At 39.0% G+C, this 15418-nt stretch overlaps 1 protein-coding gene across 4 annotated transcripts in view; it reads left to right on the top strand.

The window, feature by feature from the left end:
- The first annotated feature begins 1041 nt into the window (after window positions 1-1041).
- LOC108707956 (sperm-associated antigen 5) overlaps window positions 1042-15418 on the top strand; it is a 46428-nt gene continuing 32051 nt past the window's right edge. The window contains exons 1-11 of one of the 4 annotated variants that reach the window (XM_018246123.2): window positions 1042-1197; window positions 3059-3136; window positions 4173-4316; window positions 4956-6814; window positions 6937-7120; window positions 8348-8467; window positions 11079-11171; window positions 11483-11617; window positions 13115-13234; window positions 13326-13418; window positions 13883-14017. In XM_018246123.2, coding sequence (XP_018101612.1) covers window positions 3080-3136; window positions 4173-4316; window positions 4956-6814; window positions 6937-7120; window positions 8348-8467; window positions 11079-11171; window positions 11483-11617; window positions 13115-13234; window positions 13326-13418; window positions 13883-14017 — 2940 coding nt within the window. In that variant the 5' untranslated portion in view covers window positions 1042-1197; window positions 3059-3079. Of the gene's footprint in view, window positions 1314-3058; window positions 3137-4172; window positions 4317-4955; window positions 6815-6936; window positions 7121-8347; window positions 8468-11078; window positions 11172-11482; window positions 11618-13114; window positions 13235-13325; window positions 13419-13882; window positions 14018-15418 lie in introns of all 4 variants that reach the window. The other 3 variants (XM_018246125.2, XM_018246124.2, XM_018246126.2) reach the window with 3 other exon arrangements.

Below are 15418 nucleotides of genomic sequence, written 5' to 3'. Positions count from 1 at the left end.
TAGAAGGGGCCAACCAGTAGAGGGCTAGAACACAACGTGTAGCAGCTAGGGTTGCTACCTTTTGCTAAATTTTTTACCGGCTGGTGGGGGGTGGGAACAAAAAGGGGCAGGGGTGACGCCATGTATGATGTAAAGGGGCGAGGCCACAGTGCAGAGGTTTCCGAATGGAGGACAAAAGCCAAGTTTATAGGGGATTGGGGGCTGGCCGAGGGGTCTTTTTAAGGGTATTACAAATTTACCGGCAGCTACATTTCCGGTAAATTTGTAATACCGGCCACGGCCTTGCCAGGAGTTTTACCGGCAACCCAAGTAGCAGCTAGTATCTGAGAAACAAGTTTATGTAAAGGTGGAGCTAACTTAGTTATGGTTCAATGGTCACCCCTATTATCTTAGAAGCCAGTTTAAATTTATAAGGGGGCCCTGACCATCAATAGCTTTTTAAAACTTGTTTGTGGGGTAGGGTTGCCACCTGGCCAGTAAAAATGATGGCTGATCCCAATGTTATTAATAGGGAAAAAAGATAAATATATAAGGAGGCCGGTATTTTTTTCCAGAAAAGCGCTGATGTCTGTGTGGTCTTTTAACTGTGATGTGGAGTGGGCGAGATCTGGCATGGGGCTTGGGCGCCAGTGTGGGTGGGGCCCAGGGGTCCCCGAAAATGTTGTTGTACAGGGCCCTGTGATTTCTAATGGTGGCCCTGTGAACAACATTTGGGATGTAGATGTAACATACAAACAAATGAAGCTTCCATAGGTCCTCATGTGTGTGCCACAGCCCCCCTCTACACCTTGCCCCATTATATCTGAAAAAATCTTGTTTAACTTCATTTTATTTCCACAGATGCGTCTTTATTATTCCAGAAGTAGTTGCAGAGAACGACAGCTTTAATGATATAACTATGACTAGAGTCCAATAACACACATTCCCTCCTTTTAATTTAACTGGGTTATTCTAATTTTTTCGCCAACCACATGTCCAGTGCACCGTTTGTAGGAGAAAACATTTTTGAACACGGATAATTGGCCATCACATTTTGTATTCAGACACAGTTACAGATACGCCCCTCCCCCGAGAGAAGCGGCCCGTCTAATCTCGCGAGACTGTGACGAAACTCCGAGCGAGAGAGACGAGGAGCGCGACATTTAAAACAGCGATCGGGGATTGCAGCAGTGTTATGATTTTCGGGACTTATGCGAGGTATGGCAAAGGGCTGTGGGCTATAGGTTGCCCCGTGTTACAGAGGGAAGATTCTGCTTGTATGTGACTGGGTTCAGCTCATCACGTCACTCCGTGACGTTTCGTGAAATAGACGTGTGAGCGCGACGCTTTTTGGTTATTTTTATCTATTATGTAAACCTATAAGTTATTTCTAGATGCATTTATACAGGGGTGTGGCGTTATACAGAAACAGTACTCGCTTTTTACTGAGCAACTGCAGTCCCATTGGGTTTTCATTTAGACTGACCAGGAATCTCCAGCCCTAATGGGATTCTTTAATACTAACCACCAGGGAACGTAGGGGCTACTGACACGTAATGGCTGATACACGGCTGCAATACTCCCAGGTTCCATGGAATGATGTCACAATGACCAGTGGTGTAACTGGATGTTACTGGGCCCCACTGCAAATTAGTTATGTCTACAAATTGACTTGTTTTATCAATATTTATTGAAATTGTATATGAATAAGGGCCTCCCCTGTACCTCCTGACTCCCCTTCTTCCTCTATGGTTGCACCCCTGATACAGACTAAGTAAACCCATGCCATGTGGGACACTGAAAACACTAGCCTAGAAAACACTAGTAACACTGGGCAAGTAAACACAGGCCCTGAAGGGCTTCTAACACACTGAACATTGAGTTTCTGCCACTTTAGAATACGCATACGCTGTTTAAGCAAACCTGGGCACTGTGTAACACTAATAAACTGGAAAATAATGAACTCTTAAGCTGCAAATTGATCCCAAGCCCCACTGGGTAGTGGCACTGCTCAAGGAACAAAAAGGAACATGGTATGTCGAGACATTGGCCAAGGAGCCACAGACCAGACCCCATGGAATGACAGATAGGGTTGCCACATATTTACTCTGATGTTTACATTATAACTTTTTCCAGCTGTTCATTATTTTGACATAAAATACACTGGCTAGAAAACAAGGGTTTCTGACAGACTAGATGAAGAATTGTAGACCACTTGGCATACTGAGGGGCTGTTAAAGGAACCCTATGCCTTAAAGGAGAAACAAACCCCTTATTAAAAAAAAAAAAAAACCTTACCCCGCATAGACCCCCCCCTCCTTCCTGCTACCCCAAGCAAATACCCCTAACTTTTTACTTACCCCTCGGTGCAGATTCAGGGATCAGATTTCACGGCAGCCATCTTCCGGGTCTTCACGACTTCTTCCGGCTCCTAGGCAATATCAGCAAATGTTCTCAACTGTGAATGCGCCGCCACGCCAGCCTCATTGTCAGATTACCCAAGACCCAGAAGATGGCTGCCGTAAACTCTGGTCGCTAAGTCTGTACCGAGGGGTAATTAAAAAGTTAGGGCCATTTGCCTGGGGTAGCAGCTAGGCTGGGGGAGGGTGGGAGGTCTATGTGGGGTAGGAGGATAGGGGTTTTTCTAATAAGGGGTTTGTTTCTCCTTTAAAGAGATTTTGGTAGACTGGCTAGATCAGAACTCCTATTTATTTTATTTTTTTTAATGCCATGGGTGAGACAGGATTTGGCTCATACTTGGCTTGCAAACTCCTGTATAAAAATAAAACCACACTTTCAGTCCTTCCTCTGTAGATGATATGGATAGCACTATAATAGCAAGGATCATAGTCAATAAAATTGCACATCTATGTTTTTAAACACGCTCTTAATTATTGTATTGCATTTTGTTACCAAATCTGGCTTTGAGTGGTACAGTGCAGCCAAGCTTCCCGTTATATAGACTGCGGTTCCTTTTTCCCAGTTTTATCATCCTGCAGTGTTTTACACGTTGCCATTTATCCTGCTGTCTGTGAACAAATTTGAAACCTAATTTGCAATATTTTCTTTTACTTTTAAGCAGTCTGAATGATAACAAAAGATGTGGCCTCTGAAAACACAAATATCTGATGAAAACAGGATTACAGCAATGCAGACTGTAAGTCAATGAAGTTAACTTTAAGTATCGTATAGAGAGTTATTTTCCACGATAATTTGCAATTGGTTTTTGTCATTTGTGGAGGGAGTTAGGTTTTTTTTTTTTTTTTTTTTTTTTTTTTTTAGCAGCTCTTCAGTGTGCAATTTCAGCAATTTGGTTGCTAGGGTCCAAATTAATCTAGCCACCATGAGACTAGAATATGAATATGAGAGGACCTGAATACAAAGATGAGTTTCTTACTGTGCATTTCTTTTTTTTTATTGGGGTGAGTGAGCCCCATTTGAGAACTGGAGAGAGTCAGAAGAAGAAGGTAAATAATTAAACTATAAAACAAAAGGAAGACCAATTAAAAAGTTGCTTAGAATTGGCCATTCTATAACCTCATAAAAGTTAACTTTTAGGTGAACCACCCCTTTAAGGGTCTTAACTATGGTAGTTTTGTAAATTAGCAGTTTGCAATTTGTACAAGCCAGATGTTATCCTATGTAGTGCTGTCTGGAAAAAACACAAGTGTAATGTGTTCTATGAATAAGACACCTCATTGAGACTGTAGGTATGACAAGGAACTGATATAACTGGTAGTGTGGCACTTAAGAAACATGAATCATAGCGTCATAGGATGGTAATGCTCAGCAAATACATAAATGTCTGTAACACAAGGGATTTTGTAAGGTAGACTTCAGTTGGAAAATAAGACAACACAAGCTGTCTGATTCATGCTTCAAATTGTGTAAACAGGACAAGCCGGCTGAGTATAAGAAAGTTTCTGGGTGCTAACAACATTATGCAAAGCCAGGGGTGCTAATAATGTTATAACACAGTTTGTCATTTCATTAATATGATACAAAAAGCATAAATCAATGCTTGTTAGGACTTATGCGGTAATGTATTTGCAAATGCATAAGCATCTAATGCACAAATTTAAAGTATCATGGGATGCAGAATAATTAAATCCATGCTGCATAAGCATATAATTGACAATTTGTCCTCCACCATATTTAAATTCTTTTGTATAATATCCTTATTCCACACTTAGGCACAACGCAAATCTCTTGGGAGGACTCCACTTCAAGATCTGACAGCTCAGTCTTTTACATTATCTGATCAAAACAATGCGGTTAGGACAAAGTTAAATTTGAACAAATCCCCAAACCTCACAGTAACCAAACAGGACTTCAAGGTAAAATGTGTGTGTAACTTGCAAAAATGTACGTTTGTTGTCGTATGTTTGTTTTTTTTTTTTCTTATATTGTAAGAACACTTGTATTTTTATATTATGGGCGTTAATATTTAACATGAATTTTTCTAAGGCATCATACTTGAGCCCTTTGTCTAGGTGCACATACTATGGATGAGATTACATTACCAGCAGGAAAAAAGTGATTGCCCTTCTCATGTTAATACCATGGCCCAGTTAGAGGGCAATTTAATATCAAATTAACTGAGAATGATACAGACATTACTATTATGAGACCTGCTTTTAAACATACATCCCTTCACATCCTTAAACCTGTGCTATCAATTAGTTCTGTAATATGTCTGACTTAGTCCACCCTAACAAAGTTTCAGCACCTCCTCCTAGGACTTTATCAAGTCTGAAACATTATTGAGAGCAGTATGCCCAATATATTGCACAAATCACAGGTACTGTTTTTATGATAAGGATACTTCTGTTGCGCTGAGGATATTCACAGCTGCCCTATTTTAAGAATATTGATGCAATATATTTTGGGATGCAACTTGTTATCCATTAATCTGTGCAGTTAGTTTCTTTGTGTTTTTAGAGGTATAATGTTTTGTTTTTGGTTTTTTTCAATAGAAAAATAACAGTGGCAACACTGGAACATCACCAGTTAGCATATGGGTGGAACCAGAAACACCAATTCCTCTTATGGACAACTCCATAAATGAAGTGTCTGCTTCAAAAAGTTTAAAACCAATTTCCCTCTTTGCTAAAACATTTTCTACATTGAACTCTGATGGATCCACTGCCCAACAGAAAAGTATAGCTTCTAATAATGTACATGAGTGCTTGGAGACTTCCGAACCTGCAACTTTAGAAAAGATACCATGCTTATCTGACTATGTTCAAGAAAAGTTTCCCCTCCGTTACTTTGACAATGACTCTTCCATACCTGTTAATGCAGGTCCTTGCATGCATGTGATAGCAAGCCTGTCTACAGAAGTACACCCTAATGAACATGAATCTAAAACAGTTAAGGAAGAGACTCGTGTGTTAAAAGCAGCCTCAGCCCCAGTGATTGTTCCAGAGTATAAATCAGAGGTTGTTTCTCCATGTTCTAGCCAGACATTGGATAAAATAAGGGAGAGTTTTGCATTACAGTTGCCAACAAATACAGCTATAATAGCTTCACCCTTACACACATGCACCAGTAAAAATGTAGATTTCTCTCAAGTTGCAGCCACGTTCTGCATTTCTGAACAAAATGATGTTACTGTTCCACACCAAGAAATTATTGATCCATCCTCAATATATTTTTGCGACAAGCTGAATGAAACCTTAAGTGATCACTTTAATAAGAGTGCAAATTGTCTCAATAAGCCTGAAGAAGGCCAGGTATTGATGAGTCCAAAAGTTGAGGAGGGAGCCCCAAAAACGTCTGAACTTGATTCTTGCAACATGTCAAATGGACTTGCTAATGACACATACGCAACTGATAATTGCTCAGCTGCTTCACCTGATCATGTTGATGAACGCAGTCTTCAAGCATTGTCTACGAATTTAATATGCATTGAGTCTCCTGAACAGGATGGCCTTGGTTGCTCTCAAATCGTATCAGCTAAAGAGAATACACAGCCTGCAGAATTTGATCTGGTGAATGACATGGACACCAACAAATCATTTCAAGATGCTGCCAGTGTTCTGTCTGTGGCCCCTGAAATTGAAGTAAATCCTGATTCTCATCCCACAGCAAATGTCCCATTACAGCAAAAATCTAAAATCTCTCTTCATTCCTTAGTTCAAGAGGTAGTCTGTAATACTACCTTTGATCTAGACTGCATTACAATAAGGGATAAGAAAGTGGACACTGAATGCATTGAACCAAACAGTATTATACATACCAAGAGTTTTGAAGACACTTGGTCTCATGACCTATTGGTAGATTGTAAAACGGTCTCCTGTAAATTACTACCAGAGCAGAGTGTCGGTACTTTAAATATGACAGATATTGCAGACAGTGGCACAGATTCTTACCAGACAGAGATTGCATCAGCCATTGTTTTAAGAGAAGTTGCTGAAGGAATATCTCTTAAGAATGATGACGGTTGTCTTAAAAATGAAGATGCCAAAGTACTTCCTTCTGTTGTTGTGCAGAGTGATATTGGGCAGGCTGCTGGGACACTTGGTTCTTTTACCAAGGCTCATGAAAGCAGAGCTGATTCAGTAGCAAATACAAGGGACTCCTTGCTGCAAGCAAGGATTTTTGATATTCCAATATTATACACAAGTGCACTCCTGCACAAGATGACTCCTAAATTAGAAAGCTCTAAATTGGCTGTTGGAACGTGTTCAACCCCAACTTCCACCTCAAGTACATCTACATGGACAACACCTATAATGTTGCTGAATAAAAGCATGAATACATCATGGGAGATAGAAAAGGGGAGGTTGAGTCCAAAAGACAATGCATCAGAGACAGATGCCTTGCTCTGGAAGTGAGTCACCTACTTTTAAATTTTATCAACCACCTTCTTTTTCATATTAGCAATATTTAGCAAAACCTACTTCTTGTGAAAACATTCTCTTATCCTAATGTTTACTTATCTATCCATTCCAGCTTCTCTAAGGAGTCCTTTAACAATGCATCACGTGAGGAGTTGATAGACCGTTTAGAGGGTACTTTGATAGTGGTTGAAGTTCTTTCACGACAGCTTCAAGGCTGGCAGCAGAATTTAATTGGTTCTAGACCCTCCGAACAGAGAGAATCTTCCACGCAAACATGTGTCACATACACAAGTACGGTAAGGATGAACAAACTGCCCTAAAGTCAATCTGTAAAGCTGAAAAAAGTATTATAGGAAGACCTATTATTAAGCACTGCATGGTTGTTGGTGTTGCATGGTGATATGTTATTTCTCACAAAAAGTTTGCTTGCAATGTACAGATATCTGTGTTTACATTTTCTTCCTTTAACATTTTTTTCATCGGTTAGGTTGAAAAAAATACATACACCACAAGGCAGCCCATGTGCTCTCATCCACTCTAGAGGAGCGGATTCTATGCCTGCGGAGATCTCTGTCACTAGCCTAGAAATATCTTATTAATTTGACTGTGCTCTGTGGGTATAAATTATATTAAGGTGGCTTTCTTTTAATCCCTGAATTTGGGGCCAGTAGCAATACTGAAGGTAGGATATGTGATCAGGCTGCTATCAGTCATTGTGGGACTTTGCAAGTCCAAGACTGTGCACATGCTCAGTGTGGTCTGGGCTGCTTAGGGATCGTCATAAACAAAGCTGCTTGAGTTCTGCATGGCTGGGAAGTAAGGCGGGGGCTCCCCTGCTGTTCATAAGTATGATTGTTTCCCTGCTCAGCAGTTAGGGACCATCTGACAATTCCTATCCACAGCAGTATATGAAGGGAAAATTTCACTGCATACAGTCAGGTTTCTTAACGATACACATTTTTTAATTAAAGTATATTGGAGATAGGTTTCTTTTTCATTAAAGAAAGTAAAAATGGGATTTTATTTTTTTGCCTTTACATGCCCTTTAACCAATTTGGACCAGATTTTATGATTGTCATGTTCACTTTAGAAATTGGGATAAATAAGCTCTTACACTTTACATTTATGGCTAAAACAATGCATATGACCATCTCTCATAAGAAAAGCTAATGCAAAGAGTTTTTGCTGAAAGCACTCTAGTTAAGAAAGGGCTAATTTTACTGTATTGTGCAGGTCACTTCCCTCGAGTTGAGTATGTTCTAAACCACAGTGTCCAATTCTATGGCATCTAATAGAAGTGACATGTACAGTATGGAATGTATTGCAAGTCTAGACTTTATAGAAGTACTTTAATAGGTGCTTTAACCTACACTCTGCTTCACCACATATGAAAGCACAAGTTCATGTATAAAGCATAAATGTGTAAAAGTGACCCTTCAGTGATTTGAAGTGTCATTGTATTGCACTCTACATTTGTCTGAAAGTAAATTGTTCATGCCATGATTATGTCGCTATTTTTTCAGGAAGATCAATATTATCACAACATGTATGTGAAAACCATGGAAAGACTTCAAATAATGCAGCGATGCAATGAAGTAGAGAAGAAACTGCAGGAGATACTTAAAGAGAGTGCAGATGTGCTGGTAAGTATAAATAAAACATAACCGCTTTGCACTCTTGTACTTAGTCATCTGAGCATTGAACATTTCTGTAGTTCTCATCGTTTTCAACAAACTTCAGACTGACGTTTTGTTTCTGCTTTAAGGTAAATTTAAGTTGGTGTTTAAAAAAAATAAAAAAGTTTTGGCAACTTTCAGTATGTGATGGCCTAATTGCATAGATGCTACAGGTGGCTTGTAAGAATGCATAAGCAGATGCAAGGTGACCCCTGGATGGACAGTTGGCTGATAACCATTGGAAAATTAACCCTTATGTTGCTAATAGAAGAAAAAAAACTTTTTTGGTTTTTTTTACAGCTGAAAGCAACACTAGTTAGGGGAACCTGACAGTGTGATAAGACATATCCAGCTCTGATAGTCATTAGATCAGTGACACACTTCTAATTTACTCTGTGTAAGCTGATTTTCTTTGGTACTTTTGCCTTTAACAAAAAAATAAATCTGTTGATGTCACTCACATATCACACGCTCTTGACTACTGATGCTTTTTCTAAGAGTGTTATTTGATTTGGTACATTCCACTGATTCATTCCACACATATGCAAATTCTGTCAATGCAAACTGGTCACAGTTCACCACACCTTTTCCAATGCTTCATGCCTTTTTTTCATGTGTGTAGGAATCTATCAAATACAATCTACTCAACAAAAAGTTACCGCCTTTATTTTGGATTCTATAGATAAAAAAATATTGCACTTACAGATTTCAGCAGTACACTCAATATATCAAGTAGTACAGTCCAGATCAGTAGCCCTGTAAGCAAATGCCCAGGTGCTAACTAATTGATTCATGTAACCTCATTATAGTCTATAGATGCACACTGGGACTTTGTAATAAAGTGAAAAAATCAACATTTATTTGTTAACGTTACGGTCTATTTAAAACTCTCACAAAGAGACCAAAACATTGACAAATTGATTTTTTTTCACTTTATTACAAAGTCCCAGTGTGCATCTATATACTATAATGATATACAGTTTGGTCCATAAATCTTTGGACAGAAACAATTTTTTTCTAATTTTGGTTCTGTACATTACCACAATGAATTTGAAAAGAAATATCTCAGATGCAGTTGAACTGCAGACTTTCAGCTTTAATTCAGTGGGTTGAACAAAAAGATTGCATAAAAATGAGGAACTAAAGCCTTTTTTAACACAATCACTTCATTTCAGGGGCTCAAAATCAATTGGACAAATTAAAAAACTGAAAATAAAATCTTCGTTTCTAATACTTGGTTTAAGACTCTTTGCTGGCAATGACAGCCTGAAGTCTTGAACTCATGGACATCACCAGATTCTGGGTTTCCTCCTTTTTAATGCTCTGCCAGGCCTTTACTGCAGCGGCTTTCAGTTGTTGTTTGTTTGTGGGCCTTTCTTTCTGAAGTTTAGTCTTCAACAAGTGAAATGCATGCTCAATTGGGTTCAGATCAGGTAACTGACTTGGCCATTAAAGAATATTCTTTGCATTTAATAAACTCCTGGGTTGCTTTGGCTGTATGTTTTGGGTCATTGTGGACTGCATTTAGCTGGATTTGAACACCTCAGAATTAATTCAGCTGCTTCTGTCCTCTGTCGCATCATGGATAAACACTAGTGTCCCAGTGCCACTGGCAGCCATGCACCCTAAGCCTTCACACTGCCTCCGCAGTGTTTATAGAGATGTGGTATGCTTTGGATCATGAGCTGTTTCATGCCTTCTCCATACTTTTTTCTTGCCATCATTCTGGTAGAGGTTGATCTTGGTTTCATCTGTCCTAAGAATGTTTTTCCAGAACTGTGCTGGCTTTTTCAGATGTGTTTTAGCAAAGTCCAATCTAGTCTTACTATTCTTGATGCTTATGAGCGGCTTGCACCTTGCAGTGCACCCTCTGTATTTACTTTCATGCAGACTTCTCTTTAGGGTCTACTTGGATATCGATACTCTACCTCCTGGAGAGTGTTGTTCACTTGTTTACCTGTTGTTAAGTGGTTTCTCTTCACCATGGAAATGATTCTGAGATCGTCCACCTCTGTTGTCTTCCGTGGATGACCAGGTATTTTTGCGTTGCTGAGTTCACCGGTGCTTTCTTTCTTTCTCAGGATGTACCAAACTGTAGATTTTGCCACTCCTAATATTGTAGCAATTTCTTGGATGTTTTTTTCTGTTTTTGCAGCATCAGAATGACTTGTTCACCTGCATGTTGTCTGTTCACAGCAAAATTTTCCACATACAAGCACCCCCCTCAAATTAACTCCAGGGCTTTTATCTGCTTCATTAATAATAAAATAACAAAGGAATTGCCCACACCTGCCCATGAAATAGGGGCAATAGTCAATTGTCTGATTGCTTTTGAGCCCTGAAATGAAGTGATTGTGTTAAAAAAGGCTTAGTAATTCACATTTTTATGCAATCTTTTTGTTCAACCCACTGAATTTAAGATGAAAGTCTGCAGTTCAACTGCATCGGAGTTGTTTCATTTAAAATTCATTGTGGTCATGTACAGAACCAAAATTAGAAAAAAGTTCTCTGTTCAAAGATTTATGGACCTAACTGTATATGTATCCGATGTATTTAAAACATGTCTTCCTCATTCCAGATTTCTAGCAAGACTTCGTCTATGTCATTGATTGGGTTTGCTGAGAACATGCAAGAAAAAACTCATGAGGATAAAGCACATCTTAGCAGGATGGTGAGACATACCTGTCATCATAATTATGTTATTGTACTGTGATCCATAATAAGCTGAAAAATACCAGTTTACGGTTTGGTATTGTCTGATTTCCAAGAACATGTGGCATAAACTCCATCTGAAGATGTGGAGGAGACAGTATTAAGATGACTAAAAAAGGGCCCCTACAATGGGATCTGTTACCATTCAAAGAGGATATCATTTTAAATTAAATTTTGTTTTTTTCTGAAGAGGGATTATAAATAGACTTGCTTTAAGCACTGCTTGCTTATAAAATACAAATATTGACCTGCGGTCTTGCTTGTGTTTAGGTGTGCCAAGCCAGGTCACTTATAGCTGATCACATGACTTTACTGGATAAAATGAACAAGAAGATGCAAGCAAACCAGCTTCAGAGGGACGAAATGAAAACTTGTATGGAAAAGGCAATTGATGCTAAAGATGCGGTAATTAAATGATAGAATCTAAAGCACAAATAAAACTGTATTCAACATATTTGTATAGTTAAGTGATCGTAATGGTTACTCGGCTAATGCAAAACAAAATATCACAACTAGACGTGTAAAAGCACACACCTCGAATGATCCGTCTAAGTGCCAGAATAATTGTTAAGCTATCATAAAGGTGGCCATTGACGCACAGATACTTTCGTAAGAAGCGAATTCTCGTACGATATTCGGTGCGTGTATGGTGGGAAAACAGCCGACCGATATGAGCAGAAGACTTGGTTATCGGTCGACTTGTTGATCGGGCTGCACAGAAAATTATGACCGGGTGCATTTGACAGCACCCAAACATCGCCCATTGTTAGTGCTGAATTCTATTGATTTTACCTGTATATCTGACAATTCAGCTCTACATGTGTGTATTGAAACGAACAATATTTTCTTGGAAAAATCTTTTCCAAGAAAGATCGTAATTGTTTTGTCTATGGCCACCTTAACTCTAAAGCTGGCCATAGATGCAAAGATCCGATCGTCCGACCCGCCACTAACCATTCAGAGCAAAGTCTTACCAAAAGATCAGCAATGTTCTGCCCCTGACAGCAATCGTACGATATCTATGTCTAACCAAAGCTAGTGACAGTCTCCCACTGAAAATCATACGATCGGCAATACACGCAGAGATATTATCGGCAGCCGACAGAAATTTTCTAACCTGTCCGATCGACCAAACGACCGATCTCCGCCGGACGAAAAATATCGGGACTCTCCACACACGGTTCGAAAATCGTACGAATCCTCGATTTGTACGATCAGATCTTTGCGTCTATGGCCAGCATTACACTTTGCAGGGTCCTTGTGTTAATCTGTAATCTGTCTGTATACTGTCCTTTGTCATGCAAAACTGAAAATTGGGTTATACATGTGCAATAAGACTGGACTGAAATATATAAAACTGTTCCCCACCCCCAGCTTTATTTGCAGTATATGTATCTACGCAGGATCAAGGGATGCACTTCTAGATTTACCTCGTGTGCATAACAAGCTTTTATTAAAAATACCTCTAAAAAATACTTCTCAAAATAATTCTATCCTGCCCTTTTATGGAAAGAGATTTAAGAAATATAACCATCATTTAAAGCATAATTTTTGCTTAGTAAAGTCAAGTACCTATATTGGCCTAGATTTATGCTATCCCTCATTACAGATTTAAAAACCAAAAAAAAGTTATCCCCACCATAGAAAGTGCCCTTTATGGACCCCTTTAACTGCTCAAGCCCCTAAGTATGCCATGCCATGTTCCCTTGTGGATTCTTGTAATTATTTACACAGTAGGAGCACTCTTGGCAATCATGTTTTTGAATTATTTGCCTTCCTCTACATTCTCTTTCCAGTTTTGGATCTAGGTCAGATTAAACCTTTAAGAGCAGCGTAGTTGTGCAGTTTCAGACCTTGCTTTAGTCCTGGGTTTCCTTATAAGTGCTCTCTTCCAAAATACAGGCTGATCAATGTTTGGAAGATCTTGAGACTCATTCTTCTGCAGTCATAGCTCAGCTGCAACGTGACTTGGAAACTGAAAAAGTGCTTTGTGGGGCTGTGAAAAAGGCTTATATGCAACAGGTTAGTGAGGGAAAGGGTAAATGTGGTGATAAATGACCTCACAATTTAATTGTGGCCTCATTATCAAGATGCCTACTTTCTTCCATCTTAGCTCTCCTTCAATGAAGAATTGGTGGATTTTGCTAAAAGGGCTCATTCTGTCTGCTCTGAAATGGAAGAGGACAGAGTCCAGTTGCAAACGAAGGTAATTAAGCCGTTTATGTACAAAAATGTCCATAGCGAATTATGAATTACTTGTGAGGGTAAATGATGTCACTTTGACGTTCCATGACCATATAAAGTGGTGAGGCTGCAGGCCAGGTGCTTCTATACTGGCCATAGGACTCTAAAATGGAGATGTATACCTCTAATATTCATTTCAGTAGTAATATTTCACATGATTGAGGCTTGGGGGTTGCAGTGCTGAACACATGAGTCATAGGGAGAAAAAAAAATCAAGAAATTATGCTGTTGCCAGTGATATACTAAAAAAAATCTTTATTTGTGTGGTTTTTAAATTTTATGTCTTGTTCTGCAATCCTCCAGTTTGTAATTTAAACTTTTTTTATGGCTACTGTCCCGTTACTAACAAAATTAGCTGTTGCATAATGTACAGTGAAGGAAAGGATTCCGTTTATAACACAGCCCCATTTTTGGTATGTTTTATAGTCTTCTCAGGCCAGGGAGCTCCTGTCACAACACTGGCTTCTATTTGGCACGATGAAAAATAAGACCGATCATGCTGTGAATAAATATGAATCCATGAAGACTGAGCGGGATGTAGCTTACCTGGAAAACAATGAAGTAAGTGTGCATAAATTAGGGGAACTCCTCAAGATTACTTCATCCAGTTTACCTGTATTATGGGAAGTATTATAAATGAAGCTTGTGGATTGTAATTGTTCTTAATGGATGTCCTTATTCTGAATCCTTCAGTTTTAGTCCTTTCGATTACTCGTCTGACTTTCTCTGAAATAATTCCAACATAAACCTTCGCTAAAGGCTGTGAGTTCTGTTGAATACGTTGATAGCAAAGCTTGGGAAAGGGCTAATGGGCATTACATTTGCATCTACAGAGTAGAGATGATGCTTACCCAACCCAAAAGTTTGTATTACACGCGTGATAACACAAACCTTAGTAGCTAACTTTTCTGTTTAATAAAACATATCTAAACTGGCTAACCTTGTGGCCATCCAGCTCTTGTTGTTGAACTATATTTACCTACATCCAACTGCAGTGGCTGTAGCAAAAATGGGGAAAGTTGTGCTTCTAAATTGTAAACCATTAGGCAGGGGTGCAATGATGCTGAGACCACAAAATTCAGACAAAGACAAGCGGTCCTCTGAAATCACCCATAATAAATATGCTAAGGACACTGGGACATGTATCCGTTACGCTACCAAAAATGCAACCCCTACATCCCTTAAAACAAAACTAGGATTGTTTGTCCATATATTAGAATATAGTCAAACTGGCTAACTTTATCAGTCATTCCTTGTCTGGCCAGTCCTACGCTGACTTTTACCTACTACAGGTATGGGATCAGTTAACCCGGAAACCATTATCCAGATGGATCTGAATTACAGGACGGTCATCTCACATAGGCTTCATTTTAATTATATAATTAAATTTTTTTGAAAATGACTTAGCTTTTTCTCTGTACCTTGTACATGATACCAACTAAGAATAGCTTAATCCTTATTGGAGGCTAAACAATCCTATTGCGTTAATGTTTACATGGTTTTTAGCAGACTTAAGGTATGGAGATCCTAATTAGGAAAATATCCAGAAAACCCCAAGTCCTGAGCATTCTGGATAATAGGCTTCTTAAATGTATTTCATTATACATTTTACAAAGGGACAGAGGGTTTTACCGGCAAATTGCTTTTAAAGGAATTCTGTCATTTTTATGATGTTTTTATTTCTAAATGACACTGTTTACACTGCAAATAATTCACTCTACAGTATAATATTTAATTCCTGAACCAGCAAGTGTTTTTTTTTTTTTTTTTAGATTGGTGTGTAGGCAGCCATCTTGGGTCATTTTGCCTGGTCATGTGGTTTCAGCACTTTGCACCCCAGCACTTTTGGGTGGAACTGCTTTCTGGCATGCTGTTGTTTCTCCTACTAAATGTAACCAAATGTGTTGCAGTGGGACCTGGATTTTACTATTGAGTGCTGTTCTTAGATCTACCAGGCAGCTG

Source organism: Xenopus laevis, chromosome 2L, assembly GCF_017654675.1.
Source record: "Xenopus laevis strain J_2021 chromosome 2L, Xenopus_laevis_v10.1, whole genome shotgun sequence".
NCBI lineage: Eukaryota > Metazoa > Chordata > Amphibia > Anura > Pipidae > Xenopus > Xenopus laevis.
Note: the sequence above shows the minus strand (reverse complement) of the source record. Positions and strands in the feature narration are given on the sequence as shown.